The sequence below is a fragment of the Pan paniscus genome, chromosome 10 (assembly GCF_029289425.2).
Source record: "Pan paniscus chromosome 10, NHGRI_mPanPan1-v2.0_pri, whole genome shotgun sequence".
In the NCBI taxonomy this organism is placed as follows: Eukaryota; Metazoa; Chordata; class Mammalia; order Primates; family Hominidae; genus Pan; species Pan paniscus.
Window position 1 is genome coordinate 89,420,626 of NC_073259.2, and position 18,898 is coordinate 89,439,523.

At 34.7% G+C, this 18,898-nt stretch overlaps 1 protein-coding gene across 30 annotated transcripts in view; it reads right to left on the minus strand.

The window, feature by feature from the left end:
- Positions 1-18,898, minus strand: part of PPFIA2 (PTPRF interacting protein alpha 2) — a 502,911-nt gene that overhangs the window by 123,032 nt on the left and 360,981 nt on the right. For all 30 annotated transcript variants that reach the window (XM_055095939.2, XM_034936291.3, XM_034936292.3 and 27 more), the window contains one exon: positions 2,317-2,538. In XM_055095939.2, the coding sequence (XP_054951914.1) occupies positions 2,317-2,538 (222 nt within the window). The remainder of the gene's footprint in view (positions 1-2,316; positions 2,539-18,898) is intronic.

Sequence of the window (18,898 nt, forward strand, 5' to 3'; positions counted from 1 at the left end):
ATCCATGAACTATTATATTAATTCACAAAAAGTTGTATCATTATCTGTGCTGCAGTGGAGCAGTCTACCACTTCATGGTTCATCTATCTCTTTTCTGTTTTGTTTTGTTTTGTTTTGTTTTGCTAGCAGGCATCGTCGTAGTACATATTCTGATATCATTCACACCTTCTGATATTTACCTATAAATATCTATTCTTTCAGCAAAGATTTTTTGAGTGCCTATTATACAATCAATAGCTGCGCAGGTTCTCTGAAGACAGCAGTGAACAAAACAAGAAAAAAATCCTAGCCCTTATAGATGTTTACGAATAGTTGGGGAGGGAGGCATATGATAACCAAGTATATCAGTAAAATATACATTGTGTCAGGTGATAGAAAGTCCTGTGGGATAAGCAAACAAAAGAAGAGGGAGAGTGTATATGTGTAAATAACAAGGTCAGGGCACATTTCACTGAGAAAACAACATTGAACAAAAGGCAGAGAGAAAAGAAAATGTAACAAAACAGGTCTGGCTTGCTTAAGAGGTCACTCCAGTTGAGCAGAGCATGTTAGGGTGAGACAGTAGATGATCTCCAAGAGGTCAGGAAGGTGGTAGTAGAGAGACTGTACATGGCTTGTAGACCACTGTGAGGGTTTTGATAATAGTGTAAGTAGAATAGGTAGTCATTGAAAAGTTTTAAGCAGAAAAGTGACATGAACTGACTTATAGGCAGGCTGCTCAAGCTGCTGTGTTGAGCATAGACTGAGGTGAGCTGAACGCATGAGCAGGAAGACCAGGCAACAGATGAGCATTGAAATAATCCAGTGAGAGAAAGTGATTGTGTAGAAAAAGCAAAAGCCATGAAGATTCTGAGAAGAGGTCCCATTATGAATATTTTGAAATTGTAAATAACAGGATTTACTGCTGAATCAAACCAAGTGTGAGAGGGGAGAGATCTTAAGGACAGCTTCAAGATTGTTGGCCTGAGCAACAATAATAATGGATAAGGAAGACTGCAGGAGGGTCTGGTTTGCTGAGAAAATATCAAGAAAAGAGTCTGAAATGCTAATTTTGAGATATCCCTTAGTGACTGAGAGAGAAACATCTGGAAATCAGGAAAGAAGGACAAGTTGGAGATATTAATTGGGAATCCTAAGATGATGGTGGCTTTTGGAGCCATGAGACTGCAGAAATTCACCAGGGAAATAAAGGTAGGTAGAGAAGGGAAGACACTCCAAGGTGGGGGAGGAGAAATAGAAGCAGTAAAGGAGCCTACGAAGAGGTAAGCAAGTAAATACGGATGAAAACCAGAAGAGGATAATGTGCTATGAGCCCAGTGAAGAAGTCCTCTGGAAAATGGATCAAGTGCTCCAGAAGACTGAGAATTGAACCTTGGATTCAGTAACATGGAGGTCAGTAATGACTTTTGTGAGAAGAGTTTTGGTGGAACAGTCAGGGAAAAAGTAAGATACAATTGGCTTACGAGAGAATGGGAAGAAAAGAATTGGACACATAGAATAGGGCCAACTTGATGAACAACTAGCTAGTTATATACAAAAGATACTTTTAAAAGATAAAAATACATTTAAAAGAATATGTAAAAATGGGAAAGGCAGAAAGTCAGAAAACGCAATTTCCACAAATATAATTTTCTTTTTAGTTGTGACTGAAAAGGTGAAAAAGTGAAAATATTCTAAACTTTCACCTTAGCAGGTAAAATGATTTGACAGTGTTACAAATTAAACATCTCCTAGTATTTTTTTTTAGTAACTTAAAGTACTCTCTTTACTTGATATTAGCCAAGAGACTGAGAAATGACTAAAGTACTCATTTTTTTAAGTAGAAAAAGGGATGTTATGTCTAACAGGAATTTAATACATAGACAAAGAAAGGTCATGTTATACATATGCATGCATATGTATATTAACAGAGCTACATTCCCCTTCATGACACAAAACCAAAATAAGCAATGGAACAATTTAAGGTATTTTTGTAGTATTCCTATATGCTAAGGGTATAGCAATTCATGATTCATACACATATCTAGAGTTATTTAAAATTAAAAGTTTACATTTAAAAAATTTTATTAACAGCTTCAGAATGTCTTTGTTATATCTGACCCTTGATAGCACAAATTTCTTTCCATATATATTTAAAATGCTCATGAAGTAAACTATGTTTGCCCTATTGAACAAGTTTCATAACTTATATAATGCATGCCAAAGTATGGTCTTTTGAGAAGTAAAAAGTGTATGGTCATTACGGGAAATTATGGAAACAGTATCTCAGAAGCAGCATTCAGAAATCAAAGACTGAAAGTGGCATGAATCACTTACCTCCCTAATGTCCCTTTGATACTTGGTGTTCATTTCTTCTGTTTTAATGAGATCCTTTCTTGCTGTCTCTGCTTCCTGTTCCACCTCTCCCACTCGGGAAGAAAGGGCTGCTAAACGTTCTTTCATCTGGGCCATTTCATAGTTTTGCTTTTCAAGCAATTCTTGTAGTTCAACTATTTGACTAGTTTCATCGGTTGAGTCTATAGAACCATTGGACAAACGCTGCAGAAATAGAAAAAGAAATGGCACTTAAGAATTTTCATCTTTAATTTAAAATTTAAAATAAACTTAAAGAAATTAAACTGACACTGCTTTCACAGTGAGAAATAAGAAATTCTGAAAAGAACTAGTTTTGCCGAAAAACTAAGTTTCTAAGGAAACTGTTAATTGACATTAAAATACGAAGGTAGATCAGTAATTTTCAAACAGTTTAATAGATGTATTTGAAATATGCTATGCTATGCTCTCTCTCTATATAAAACATAGCATAAAACACTGATGTATCCTAAACATTTAAGTGTTAGCTACTATTTTATCAATTAGATATATAATTTATTAATTTATAATACTATGATATAACACCACACATTATTTTTAATTAATGGGTAAGGACCTATAAGGTGTACAATTTTAAAATTTTTCTTCAAGATCCCTTGTAAATTTTTAAGTTTTATTTTCAATCATGCCCAGAAGAATAACTTACCAAATATATTTTATCACAGATTATTCCTGCTGTGAATCTGACCTAGCTGGAACAAACATATAGTATAGAAAAGTTTTTATTTCTATATTGCTATTAACATAAAATCATGTGTGCACACAGCTCACAGGAAGGAGGCTGAAAGGGGTTAAATATTTTGAGAGCTCATTTTTCTTCTTTCCGAAAGGACTGCTTAGAAACCAGGGTTTTCTAAAAATATGTCTTCAGAAGTATGCCCTACGGCTAAAGTCCAAAATATATAAACAACTCAAACAACTCGATAGAAAGAAAATAAATCCCCAGATAAGAAACAGGGAAGAGACCTGAATAAACATTTCTCAAAAGAAGACATACAGATGACCAGCAGATATATGAAAAAATGCTCAATACCAACAACGCATCAGGAAAATGCAGATTAAAACCACGATGAGATATCACTTCATACCTGTTAGAATGGCTATTAGCAAAAAGCCAATAAGTGTTGGTAAAAGAATAAGAATGTGGTAAAATGGAACCCTTGTACACTACTAGTAAAAATGTAAATTAGTATAGCCACTACAGAAAAGGGTATGAGAGTTCCTCAAAAAATCAAAATTATCATATGATCCAGAAATCTCACTTCTGGGTATATAACCAAAGGAATTGAAATCAGTGTGTGGAAGGGATATCTGCACTCCTATGTTCAATGCAAAATTATTTACAATAGCCAAGAAACGGAATCAACCTAAGTGTCTATCAACGGATGAATGGATAAAAGCGAATGTGGCATACATAAACAATGAAATCCTATTCAGTTTCTAAGAAGAAGGAAATTCTGTCATTTGTGACAACATGGATGAGCCTGGAGGACATTATTCTAAGTGAAATAAGCCAGGCACAGAAAGACAAATACTTCTTCACCTCGCTTATCTGTAGAATCTAAAAAGTCAAACTCATAGAAGTTGATAGAAGAATGGTGGTTGTCAGAGGCTGGAAAAAAAGGATAGCTGTGATGAGTTAATGGGAGATGTTAGTCAAAGAGTAAAATAATTCAATTATACAGTAAGAATAATGGTCTATTACACAGCATGATAGCTACAGTTAATAATAAATAATACATTGCTAGAAGAGTAGATTTTAAGTGCTCTCACCACAAAAATGATAAGTGAGTGAGTGATGGATATATTAAGTTGATTGAATCATTCCACATTGTATACATATAGCAAAACATTACATTGTAACTCACGAATATGTACATTTATTATTTGTCAATTAAAAATTAAAAGGCCTGGTGTTGTGGCTCACTCTTTTAATCCCAGTGCTTTGGGAGGCTGAGGCAGGAGACTGCTTGAGGCGATGAATTTGAGACCAGCCTGGGTGACATAGCAAGGCCTCATTTCTAGAAAAAAATTAAAAAAAAAAAATAGGGTGTGGTGGCATGCAACTGTAGTGCTAGCTGCTCAAGAGGCTGAGGCAAAAGGATGGCTTGAGCCTAGGAGTTTGAGGCTGTAGTGAGCCATGATCATGCCACAGCAATCCAGCATGGGCAACAGAGCCTTACAACCTTTTAATAAATAAATAAATAAATAAATAAATAAGAAAAGAAAAGAAAAGAAAGTATGGGCTGTATACGGTGGCTGGCTCTTGTAATCCCAGTATTTTGGGAAGCTGGGGTGGGAGAATCACTTGAGGCCAGGAGTTTGAGACCTGCCTGGGCAACATGGGGAGACTCCATCTCTAAAAAATAGGAAAATTAGCCAGGTGTTGTGGCACGCACCCATAGTCCCAGCAACTAGAGAGGCAGAGGTGGGCGGGTTGCTTAAGCCCAGAAGGTCCAGGTTGTAGTGAGCCATGATTGCATTAGCGCACTCCAGCCTGGGTGAAAGAGTGGGGCTCTGACCAACAGTAATAATGATAATAATAATAATAATGATAAATAAAAGTATGCTCCTCAGCCTAGCTACATTGGAGAAGCTTTGTAGTGAGGACGGTGCAGCAATTTGGGAGAAATAACTAAGAGAAAAAGAACATAAGTAGAAACAGAAAGTATGGAGAGAAAATACAGAAAGTACAGTCATTTCCGCTCATGTTTTCAGCACTTGTTTAAAAACATGAATTTGTTTCAACATGATAGATATATTATAAAACAATTTCAATGTAATGCAAATTTTTTTTAATATGCAATTTTGTTCCTGAGAAGCACTGGCTAAATACAGAAAACCACACCTGGCTGAAACAAGCCACATAGGAACACATAAAATGCACACATGCCCATTCCTCAAATATCTAAAACTGACCTCAATGCCCCATGTATGTCATAAATTTGCCCATCGACACCTGTGTTACAACTTTCTGATTTCAGATACCTTTCCTTCTACCACTTCACAAGAAATGAAAGCCTTTAAGTCTTCTAACACTTCCACAAGCAAACTTCAGTTCTTTCTCGGGGAAAAAAAAAATACTTATCACTGGATTTGTGCTATTTCCAACTATTTAACAGGTGGAAAATTGTGCTACCATTTTTATTAGCTTTTTTACTTTTATTTTAATGTGACACTGATAAAGTTTTTAGTGTTGTGCCATAAACTTCATTACCCCCTTAAGCCCTGTGATTTTTATTGCACAATATTGCATAGCTCATGATATTTAGGAATGCAAATGACACATAGAGCAGAGTGGACTATAGGAGAATGAGAAGAACAGAAAGCATCATGAAAGCAGTGAGAAAGATAAAACACAGAGAAAGGAAATGCAGGCAAATGGCAAGAAGTACTGTAAGTCCAATAACCTAAACAATGTGAGAGTGTGGAGAAATAGCTGAGCGAATCAAAATTAAAAGTGCAGAGAACGATAGAGACAATTGCCTTTTTAAAGTTGACTAGAGGAATTTCTCAATGTGAAAAGGTAGAAGTTCTAATAAATCTTACGCTGGTCTAGTTACTTGTAGACTGTATACAGGATTTGAAGATATTTAAAATTATGGCAAAATCCCTCTAAAATCAGTTATCATACCTCAGTTATCTCAAATTTGGAAATAACTGACTGGCAATTGGTTCCACCCGTCTTCCCTAATCCAGATCTTGGGTGCTGCCTAATGATTATAAACTGGCCTTTCTGAGTTCAGTGTACAGATAGTTGTGTACTGTAGAAGTTCACAATTCCCTCCCTCTAAGAGCAATTCCCAGAGAAATGTTCAGCTCTGATCCTTCAACCAGCAACATTTCCAGCAGAAAGGGGAATAGAGACTCTAAAGGGAGATGTGATTAATGAACTGCAGTACGCACTCCAACATTCCCACATATTCGTAACAGCACTTACTCCTTTTATTAAATAGAATTTGGCACCCAAAATACAGGAGTTCTATGTTCAGATATGGAATGATATCTTCAAAGAATTAGGTCTGTAGATTCAACTTGTATCTTAAGAGATAATTTAGTAACCAACAGAGATTTCTTGGAAATAACATTTACATACTATGAATAAAAGTACAATGCAATCATACTAAATAATTAAATTCAAACACACTTCTTAAAAATAGAAGAAACTATTGTATTTTTGGGGTAAACAAATATAACTTGATATGTTTGTACAATGAAAACAAATATATTACTGATCTCTCCAATAAAATGAATGAATCACAAAAACATTAAGCTGAGAAATAGAAGCTAGATACAAAAGAGTACATAATGTGTGATTCAATTTATTTGAAATTCTAGAAAAGATCATCCTAATCTATAATGGCAGGAAAACAGATTGGTTGTTGCCTGGGCTGGGAGTTGGAATGGGGGACGTGGGGTTGACTTCAAGGGGGCATGAGAGCACTTCTAAGGTTTATGGGGATGTTCTTTATCTTGATTTGGGTGTTTACGGAGGCACATATATTTATCAAAATTGACAGAATTGTGCACTTAAATTGTATGTTACTTGTACGTTAATAAATTTGCTTAAAAACCTATAAAAACCTTGAAAAACAAATTTTTATTTTGAAAAATGTTTCAAAGAATTGAAAAATCATATTTAAGATTCTAGAGCTCTGAAGAATTTTGGAGAAACTGAGACTCAGGTAATCACATAGAGGTGATCTGAATTAAAATGCAGAACTTTTATTCCCAGTTCAGTTAGTTTACCCTTTACCATATTGCCTCTAATCAGAACATATAAATCAACCGGATAAAATTATATATGATGCATGGTATAGGCATGTACCAAGCAGGTACCAAGCATCCACACACCATTATATATATATATCACTCACACACCCCCAGCCCCAGACAACCACTAACTACTTTCTGTCACACAGATTCACTGTTCTGGACTTTTCATAGAAGTGGAGCCGCTGAACATGTGTTCTTTCGTGACTAGTTTTATGCACTGAGCATGATGTTTTTGAATTTCATTCAATATTTTATATATATACATACATATATATGTATTCAGTGGAGTTTATATATATACACATATATATTATATATATATAATATTGGTAAATATTTATTCAGTGCAAATGAACGATATTTATTTTCTAATTTGAAAAATGTTTGTTCTAATTCTGTGCACCTGCGCTCCATTAAAATCTTGTTAATGCACTTAACAAGAAAATTGCATACTTTTAAATGGGCTCAAGGTAAGAGAAATTTAACTAACTATAGATAGTAATCAGGCAATTAAAATAAAACACTTTTAAAATGTTAACTTTTTAAATTCCATTAAGCAGTAAATGTTCACTGCATAGTCTTTATGCTACTGTGTTGGGGTTACCCATGAGGAGATTTTAAAACTCTCAATTTTTATTCCGTAGTGTTTATGAAACTTGTATTTGCAGAAAATATATAATCTTTTATTTATTCTCATTACCTTAAATATATTGTATGGTGAGCTTACTGTGTGTCTTAATAATATCAGAATAAAAAGTCATATTAAAACTGTGATTTATATCTTAGAAAAAGATCTTATTTTTGTTCCAAACGATTGTTAACTTGACTTACCTTTAAAATAAATTGTGGCACTTTAATTTAAATGACAAATGGCTGTATTAAAAGTCAATACTTATTTTAAGCAGCTTTACTGGGATATAATTTACATGCTATAAAATGCACCCTTTAAATATAAAAAGTTCAGTGGAGTTTAGTATACTTACAGAGTTGTGCAACTATCAACATCAGTTAATCTCACATTTTTTCACCCTTAGTGGAAATCTCATAATTATTAGCAATCACTGACACACCCCCAGCCCCAGACAACCACTACTTTCTGTCATACAGATTTGCAGTTCTGGACTTTTCACAGAAGTGGAGTTGCTGAACATGTGTTCTTTCGTGACTAGCTTTATGCGCTGAGCATGGTGTTTTTGAATTTCATTCAAGTACCGTAGCATGTTATCCACACCTCATTTCTACATTGATGAATAGTATTCCATCATGGGGATATATTACATGTTATTTATATATTCATCAGTTGAGGGACATTAACGTTGTGTCCACCTTTTGGCTACTATAAATAACTGCTGTGAACTTTTGTGTATAAGTCTTTATATGGACAAATGTTTTCAGTTCTGTTGGATCGATTCCTAGAGTAGAATTGCTGGACCATATGACAATTCTATCTTTAACATGTTGAGGAAATGTTTTCCAAAGTGGTTGCACCATTGTACATTCCTACCAGCAATGTATGAGAGTTCTAATTTTCCACATCTTCACCAAAACTTATTATTGTCTATCTTTTTATTTCAGCTATTCTAGTGGGTGCAAAGTGATGTTTCCTTATGGTTTGGATTTGCATTTCCTAATAACTGATGAAGTTGGACATCTTTTCATGTACTTATTGTTCATTTGTATATCTTATTTGGAGAAATGTCTATTTGAATTATTTGCCTTCATATTAATTGATTTACATGTATTTTTATTGTTGATTTACATGAATTCTTTACATATATTTTGATTCAAGTATTTTATGAAACATATGGCTTGAAAATAGCTTTTCTCTATTCTGTAGACTATCTTTTCACTTTCTTTCATGATGGTATTCTTTGAATTTCAAATGTTTTTAATTTTAAGAAGGTCCAGTTTATCATTTTTTTTTCTTTGTGGCTTGGGCTCATGGTGTCATTTCTAAAAAATCAATCCCCAACAGAAGGTCATAAAGATTTTCAATTTTTTAAAGCAGTACAAGTATATATTTGAAATTATTAATGATCAAATACAATGAAGTCTCATATGTTAAATTTTAAAATATATATTTATATTTACTCATTCATCAATATTTATTAAGCACCTACTTTGGTGTCAAGTGGAAGATAATAAGTTTTAGAATGTTTTAAAAGGTGATAATACTTTTCTGACATCAAGGCAATTCTATCAAGCAAAGAAGTAATACACAAATAGGCAAGTATATGCATTGCAATAAAGTATTATCATAAAGTTTTATTTTGCTTCATATTTATGTGTGGGAGAAGAAAGCAGAGAATATCTTTGTGATATTCTTTGAGTTGGGTCTTCAAAGATGAGTTATTATATTTCAAGTAAAGGAAAGGAGGGGAGTACTTATTCTAGGAACAGAAAATAACATGAGCAAAGGGAGGGGGACATCCCTGAAGAATAATTGTAAGTCGTCCTGTATGCAGAGCAGGAAACATGTGCTATAAGGAAATGGTAAAATATGAGACTTGAAAGGGAAGGCCAGCATAGATTACGATGGCCTTTGTTTTTCCATACTGAATAGAATAAACTTTGGGTACCAGATAGAATGACAAGGAGCCATCAAAGGTGTTTGAACAGGGAAGTAACATGTAAAACTGTGCAAGTAAACTGTTACTCTCTCATCATAAACCCGGTAATTCAGATAAAGCCATTCCTATCTGTAATGGATAATTTTTGCTTGTTTGTTCAATATCCTCACAGCTAGGGTTGCCAGATGAAATATAGGATGTACAGTTAGATTTGAATTTTCAATAAACAATGAAAAACTTGAGTGTAATGATGTCACATGCAGTATTTGGGTCAAGCTTATACTAGGGGAATTGATAATGAAAAGAAAGCATTGAGCTAAACCCTGCAATACAAGCATAAATCATGCAGTTATCTGGCAGAGGAAACAGAAAGATCAAAGACAAAGCGACACAAGTGGGTTTAGGATTTTCAAGGAGACCATTGTAGCTAGAACGGACTGGACTAAATAAAGCAAGAGGGTGGGAGTGGATATAGATGGAAATACGATGTGTGTTCTTGAGATCATTTTAAGACTGGCTTTTGCTCAAGGTGATATGAAAACTACAGGAAGGTGTTGAGCAGAGGAGTGACAATGATTTCACTTACATTTTCAATGGATTCCTCAGTCCTCTTATAAAAGACAGGACAAAAAAAAAAAGGAATTTAAGAAAATGAATTAAGAGGTGAAAGATTAACGTTGGCTTAGACCAGGGTAATGGGACTAAAGGTTATAAAAGGGGTCATATTCTTTGAATGGATTGAATATGATATGGGACAAAAAGCATAGACTCAAGGATGACTGCAAGATTTGTAGTCTTCGATTAGAAAGATGGAGTTGCTATTTTTTGAGAAGAGAAAATCTGTAGGAGAAACAGATTTGTGGTTAGGACGGGGCAAAATCCTGGACTGGGTTTTGAAAACAAAGTTTGAAATGACTAATTAGATGTCAAAATAAAGGTGTCAGGCAAGCTATTGTATAAGCCCACAGTAAAGAGTAGTGAGTATATGGATGCTTTCTGCAAGCAGCTATAACACTGGATGAGATCACCTGTGGAGTGAAGTAGGGGGTCGTCAAAGATGACTAATAACGTCTTTGTAGAACTCTCTTCAATTGTTACTTTATCAGAAAGGTCTTTCACCCCTGCCATATAATATATTTACAAAATATGTTTGTTGTCTTTCTCACCTACCAAAATATATATTCCTAAAATTTTTATCTCTATTAAAACTTTAAATCTTAACTTATATATTATTGTACATTTGACTGCGATACAATTTTCACACTTGGCTGTCAAACAGACTTTCCAAACTCAATATGTTTAAAACCTGTGTTCAGAACGTGCTTCTCCCCCTAATATGTTTTGCTTTAATTCATCCCCAACTCAATTAGTGAGAACTTAAGTTTTTCACTTTCTCCAAAAACGGTGGAGTCATCCTTGAGTTCTCTCTTTTTCTCCCATCTTTTATACAATCTATGAGAAACACTTGTTAGCTTTCTTTTCACAAAATATGTGAATGTGACCCACTGTCATGACCTCCACCATTGTCACCCTTGTCTGGGTCATCTACTCTCCTTTGAATTACGGTAACAATCTTGTAACTGGTTCTTTTTTTCTAACCTTGTTTCTTATTTTCATTCTTATAGCAGTCAGACTGATTCATGGTGATCCTGTTACATTGCAGTTAAGTGAATATTCCCATGATAAATGTTAATAATTATCAGAAATATAAAAAATAGCTAGGTCCCACATTACAGCAGGAAATAAACATGTTAATGATTGATACAGAAAAACATTCATCTGTCAAATTCTTAATCTGTATAGTTTGAAGAGATGAGAAGTGTGTATATTGAGTTTATTTTTCGTTTATTGAGTTTATTTTTTTCTTTAGAGAAAGTCATCAAATTGAAAGCTTTCAAATGTTTTGTTGCTATTGTTGTTGTTCATCTATAAAATAAAGAATCAACACTAGAGTGGATCTTTCTTCCTGGATGAATTACCAAGTAGTCCTTTTAGATGTGTAAATATAAGTCAAGTAGGCTCCCACATCCCAAGGAAGAATATTTAATAGAATCCTGACAAAAAGTGTCTCTTCTACTGTGTCTTGATATTAAGAGAGTGGAGGAGGAAGATATTTGACATAAACCAGGAAACTTCAGGAAGGAGAGGAAAAAACAGATTGCTCCCCTTTCAACTGTGAAGTTCAATGTTTTTCTTAATTCTCTGGTAGACTGACAATTGACTAGATCACAAGGAGTATCAAGAGTCCACAAAGAGAACTTACCATGAGGGAAGTAAGAGTATGAATGTGAACTATGGTCCAACACCCAGTGGTGGTTCTGGCATGGAATCTGAAAGACCTTCCTGGCTCAGTCATCTTGATGAATTTGGGAACATGAGTATGAACCTAAACTTCAACTGGTAAAACTTGGAGAATGGAAAATTCTTCCTGAAGAATCACTTTGGTAGAGGTTGTCACTACTGCTGGTGGAACCAGTTTGGAAAAACTAGGCCATTTATTGGCATAAGATGGTTTAATTTGGCCTGTATGACAGTGGGTTATTGCAATGGTGCATGGATGGTGTTGGATTTTGAGAGAACACTTGTTTCAAAAGTGATACTTTGAGGGCTAAAAATATGCAATAGCAGTTTTTTAAAAATTTACTCACTTGTTACTTTATCACATTTTCCAGTTATCTTTTCATGAATTGTAAACAAACAAAAAACAAAAACAAACAATCAAACAAAAAAATTCCTTTTTGGTCTGATCAAGTTTTGAAAGTTTTTAGATAACTTAGGCAGAACAACATTGGCTCCAAGAGGCTGGTACCAGACTTACTGTTATTTGGATTACTTGGGCTCTTATATATTTTAGATAGTCAAAAAAGAGCTCAACTTGCCTGTATCCAGGTCACAAAAATTATGTATGTAAAGGATTAATGGTAGGCATAGAAATAATGAACACTAATCAAGTACAACAGAGTTTCATTTATTTTCTATTTTTAAAAATGTCACTTCTGTCAGAGAATCATGCATACAAAAGAAAAAAAATCAAGTTGTTTATCCCTAGGAAAAGAAAAACAGTTCCAAAAGAATATGTGCCATCATTCTCAGCAAACTAACACAGGAACAAAAAACCAAACACCGCATGTTCTCAGTTATAAGTGGAAGTTGATCAACGAGAACACATGGACACAGGGAGGGGAACATCACACACTGGGGCCTGTCGGGGTGTTGGGGGCAAGGGAAGGGAGGGCATTAGGACAAATACCTAATGCATGTGGGGCTTAAAACCTAGATGACAGGTTGATAGGTGCAGCAAACCACCATGGCACATGTATATCTATGTAACAAACCTGCATATTCTGCATGTGTCCCAGAAGTTAAAAAAAAAAAACTGTCAATGAAATCCACTACTTTTGAAAGATGAGTATATTGTATTCTGAAAATACTTCTTAGCAAACTTGTAAATGAAATTCCAAACCTGATAAAAGCTATCTACCAGTTACTATGATAAGCATCACATTAATGAATAGCATTATTATTAAAGTCTATACTTTTACAAGCTTTATATGTCTTGGACAATAACAATAAATGAAAACTGAAAAGGAAGAGAAGAGAAAAGTAAATCCTCCCAATCTGTGTAATTACTTAGAAAATACCAAGAGTATAGCAAACTCTTAGAACTAATAGTTTTGCAAGTTTGCTGTAATCCATATCAATATTGGAAAATCAATAGCATCTTTATATGCCAGTATTAATTTATTAGGAAAAACATATAAAGGAGATAACAATCACAGTAACTATAAATGCCTAGAAATAAATCTAATCATATATAAGATCTCTATGGGAAAAATTAAACAATTTTATTGAAGAACATAAAATAATACACAAATGAATGGAGACATAAGCCATATGTACACATGGTAAAACAGTATACAATAGAGGCAATAACTTCCCGAAGTTAATTTATTAATTTAAGCAATTGCAGTAAAAATCTTGTTGGGGCACAGAAAACGATTCCCCCAAATATGACTTTGGCTTGTTGAGTGCTTTGAAAATTGAAAGGCCTCAGAAATAATCCTTAGAACCAAGATCTGTCTCTGACCTTCCTCTCCTCCCTTTCTCTCTCTCTCTCTGGAATTTCCTTATCTGACTAAAAACACTTCTTTCCACAAGGAATGTAATTGTCTTAAGATTCCCCTCTTCAGGAATCCTGTCAGATTAACCACTAGAGAAGAGCAGAAATTGGGAGTCGTCATGACAAGACAGATTTATAATCTGTTCTTCAGAGGACAGCTCCCAGAGATTACCCAGGGGACTTAATCTGCAATAATAAAGCAATATTTATTCCTGCACAGTCTTTCCCCTTACTTTCCTTTAATTTGTCAGTCCCACCCAGCTTCCAAAAAGAATCATTTGCAAAATGTCTGCCTCCTGAATCCATACATATCTCCTATGTCGAGAATATTTAAGCATCAGCCCTCTGGCCCCTCTTCCAGTCTAATACATTGTAAATGGCAGTTATATCCATATGCGTGTTAAAATAAGTTTTGTGTGCCTTTTTTCACATTAATCTGCCTTCCCTCAATTCATTTTCAGCAAACCTTTAGAGGGTGGAAGAAAATTTTCTCCTTGGCCCCTACAATCTCAACAGAGTTGAAAAATGGAATTTGAAAAGTTGATATTATAATTAAGCTCTAAGAATCAAGATTTATAAAGTTAATCGTTAAAACAGTGTGATATTTATTTCTTATTCTTGAACACGTATTTATTAAGTGTTCATCATGTTCTAGGAACTATTCTAGGTACCTGAGCTTCATCAGGAATAAAACAAGGATCCTAACTTTTATGGAGGTTATTATCTAACTGGGCTGGCAGACAATACATTACAGACATTATAAATAAGTAAAGCATATAAACACATGCTGTGCTATAATACATTACTATGTTAGAATATGTTATGACATTTGAACAAAGACTGGATGGAAGTGGGGAAGTTAACCATGTATCTGGAGGAAAGGCATTTCAGACAAAGGAAAGAGGAAATCAAAAGTCAACAGGAGGCCAGTGTGGCTGGGGTGGATTTGGATGTGAAGTCAGAAGATAAAGACAGTGAGATTTATGTAGAGCCTTGTGTAAGTGGAAAGAAGTTGCAGAGTTTTGAGCAGACGATTGATGTGTTCAGATATATGGTTTAAAACATCACTCTTGTATCAAAATATCACATGCACCATATAAATATGCATAATTAGAATATATCCATAGACATTTTTTTAAAAATGAAAATGAACAGATTACTCTGATTCATGCTGTTTTAAAAATAGACTGGAGATGGCCCATGGGAGAAGCAGAGAGACCTCATAAAAAGTGATTGATTATAATAATTCAGCTGAGAGATGACAGTGGTTCAAAACAGAGTGATCAATGGAAGTGGTAGGATTCTGGATATATTTTGAAGGTAGAGTAAATCAAATTTCTTTATAGTTGGATGGGAGGTGTGAGACATAGGGAGGATGTGAGAGTAATTCCAAATTCTTTAGCTTGAGCAACTGGAAAGGCAAAGTTTTCATCATGTAAACTGGAGATGATGGATCAAATTTTTTAAGGGGGGATATCAAATACGTAAGCTTTTGATATTTTAAATGTGCAAAGTCTTTTAGATATACAAGTGGAGATGTTCAATTGTGGCTGGATATATGCATTTGGTTGTAGGGTCTGAACTAGAGGTAAAGATTCATAAATTATTAGCATATGAATAGGATGAGATTGATTGGAATCATGGAGAGAGTGTAGGTAGAGAACATGCGGAGGGCTGAGCCCTGGGGTGAAGAAAGAAAGAGAAGAAGAGAAGAAACTGGGAGTTGTCATGCCAAGACAGACTTATCATCTGTTCTTCAGAGGGCAGATGCTCCATCATTCAGAAGTCAGAGGGAGGAAAACAGATGGAGATGTAGCCACTGGTAAGTAAGAGGAAAACAATGTAGTTTCCTGTAATGCAAGTGAAGAAGTATACGAAGGAAGAAAACTATTAACTATGTCATATACTGCTGAGACATCAACTATAGCAAGGCCTGAGAATTGGCCTTATATTTAGCACTATAAATTTAGTGATGACTGTAGCAGGAGTGGCTTCTGTGCTATGGTGGGGCAAAACCTTATTGAAATAGGTTTATAAAGGAATTTAAAATGTGGGGCCAAAAGATAATTTTTTTTTAAGTTAGGGAAACTTTGTATATTGTAAGAATACAGTCGACCAGGGGTGCCCACGCTCCAAGCCATGGACATGTATTGGTCTGTGGCCTGTTTGGGACCAGACTTCTCAGTAGGAGGTAAAGGTGTGAGCAAAGCTTCATCTGTATTTACAACCACTCCCTATCGCTTGCATTACCGTCTGAGCTCTACTTTCTGTAAGATCAGTGGCAGCAATAGATTCACAAAGGAGTGTGAACCCTATTGTGAACTGTCCATGTGAGGGATCTAGGTTGTGCACTCCTTATGAGAATCTAATGCCTGACTATCTGTCACTGTCAGACGGGACCATCTAGTTGCAGGAAAACAAGCTCAGAGCTCCCACTGATTCTACATTATGGTGAGTTGTATAATTATTTCATTATATATTTCAATGTAATAATTTAAATAAAGTGCAAAATAAATGTAATGTGCTTGAATCATCCTGAAACCATCCCCAACCACACCCCCAGTCGGTGGAAAAATTGTCTTTCACAAAACTGGTTCCTGTTGCCAAGAACTTTGGGGACCATTGGAGTAGACAAAGAAAAGAAAATGATGGCAAAGGAAACAGCAGTAAAATTTGCTGGGGAAATATACTTGATTAAATGTTTGCTGAAGACATTACACATGGTGTAACAAAGTTTTCTTTGACTAGGCTTTTTTGAAATTTTTGTAAGCCTCATGCTCAGTCTAATAAACTCTTCCATCCTCTTAGAAACATGGACAGGTTTCAGACTTTGCTTAAAGTAAATAATCTTATATTTTGAAATCTATAAAATCAGGTAGTTTTTACGCTGCCTTTTCCCTCCATAGTTCACATTTATTCTTCACTTACTTGTTACCTGTTTATCTCCAATCCCCCTGTTCATGAGCTACATTACTTTGAGCCATTGATCCTTGCTCTGCAAACCTCACAGGGTTGTTGTTACAGAGATCAAATAAAACAACTCACATAAAGGACTTTATGCTGGTTACTTATCTCATTCTTAAAGACCCGTAGCCGCTTTGTTAATGAGGTTTCCAGACAAGTTTGAAAAACAATTTGGCTAACTTTAAAGGTTAAGCACCAGCATTCCTTAATTCCATATTAAGGCATGTCCTGTTGAATTCTCATTCTGGGATACTCTATTTCCCTGTGGGTAAAGAGCGTCTCTGGAAACACTACATACTGTGTTTCTTTCTTGACGCTCGACAATACTAAGAGTTAAAATATAAATACTGTAGTACTTACACCAGTTAAAAATTGTACACAACAATATTTCCTAATCTACTTCTCCTGGGAATTTCATTTGTTGGGTGAGTGGGTCCTATCAAACACCCACTAAATTTCTGGGGAGCTTGTGTTTCATGAGAAATGATGAAATAGATAAATTCTACCAAAGTGAAAAAATACAATTAGATCAACTGAGGAACTTCTGAATGAAAAACTAAACATTCTCCTAGCCTTGCTTAACAGATCGCACAAAACAAAACAGAGGAAAAAGAACTTATTCTTGTGTACATCACCAAAAGACAACAGATTCCTTGGCACAAAATGAACCCTCCAATTATGTTAATAAGATAAAGGTAAATGAACAAATTTCCAGTCAGTCAGTCTTTTAAAGTCTTTGGAAATATCCTTCTTCACCAAAAAAAAAAAAAAAAAAAAAAAAAAAAAAAAATTCTGAGTCCCTCAAATCCTAGCTAATACAAATGATACTTCTTATTGAAGACAGCAGAGTGGATTTCACTTCATCTTTCCATCTAACAAGGTCTTAGTTAACACACAATAACCCAGTCACTGCACCCAGAGCGATTGGTTTTGAACCTAATGAGTTTCCATACAGCATTAGAAGACTTTTATTTTTGCCATTGCATATAGAAGATTCCAGACCTTTCGTTATGTGCTTCCTCGCCAACTCAGCTTCTAGAAAATTGATAAAACTTCATGTATATATGGATAAGCCATGGAAGATCCTAACCTTACTCTTTTGGTCCCTTTTCTAGCCAATCATTGAACCTCTGGGCCAGTCCAGCCCATGTATATCTTTAGACCTGCTCTTTCCAAGTTGGCAAATTCATAAACTCCATTCAGTTTGGGGTTTCAGTGCTTGACAATTCAATTGAAGAATAAAGGAGAAACATTCAAGTCGTTATGTTTTGTAAGGAATTAGAATACAATATATGGGATCAATACACAGAAGAAAATATTCTGTGAGTGCAATCCATTTGTAAATAAGCCCAATTATATTTTTGAGAGAGGGAATCAATAATGCATAAAATGAGCTACAGTTGACAAGACTGAATCTTTGAAAGAATGGTTGTTGGCCGTAGTTAACATGTATTGATGAACACAAAAAAATGAACAAAATATAGTCAATATATTGAAGACATGCCTGTGGATGATGACTTTTAGTCAGAACTTAGTGAGAATGATTAAAAGAATGGCATTTGTGATAAATGATGTTTATTAGTATTTTAAAATAGGATGAGATATTGATAAGCCAAACTTTTAACTGGACAGCTGACAGGTTTGCATGAGAGTGTGCAAATCTCCACACTATGATATCTCAATATTTCACAATAGCATGATGGAATGAAATCCTTTGTCTCCACTGAGGATCACATTGCTTGTAGAGCTATGTTGGCTTGTTCTAAGTACCTATTTTTGTCATTGGTTGTTCATTCTAAAACAGCATTGTGTTGCTAAAAGTCCACAAAACCCTTAATTTTGATAAAGGCACATCCCGTATTCCATTTTTATCACTTTGGCTCAATATTCTTCATGAACAGTAGTTCTATAATAAAAATACTAGACAATTATTTATTAAATTTACCGATCTGAGGATTATTCTTGCCACTGATTCTTCATTTTGCTTTATGTACTTTTTTGTCCATAATTCTTCTATCTGACAAGAACTAAAGAACTGAAAACATGCAAACAAAAATCTATTTCTGATTTTACATTTATTCAGCTTTCACATTTC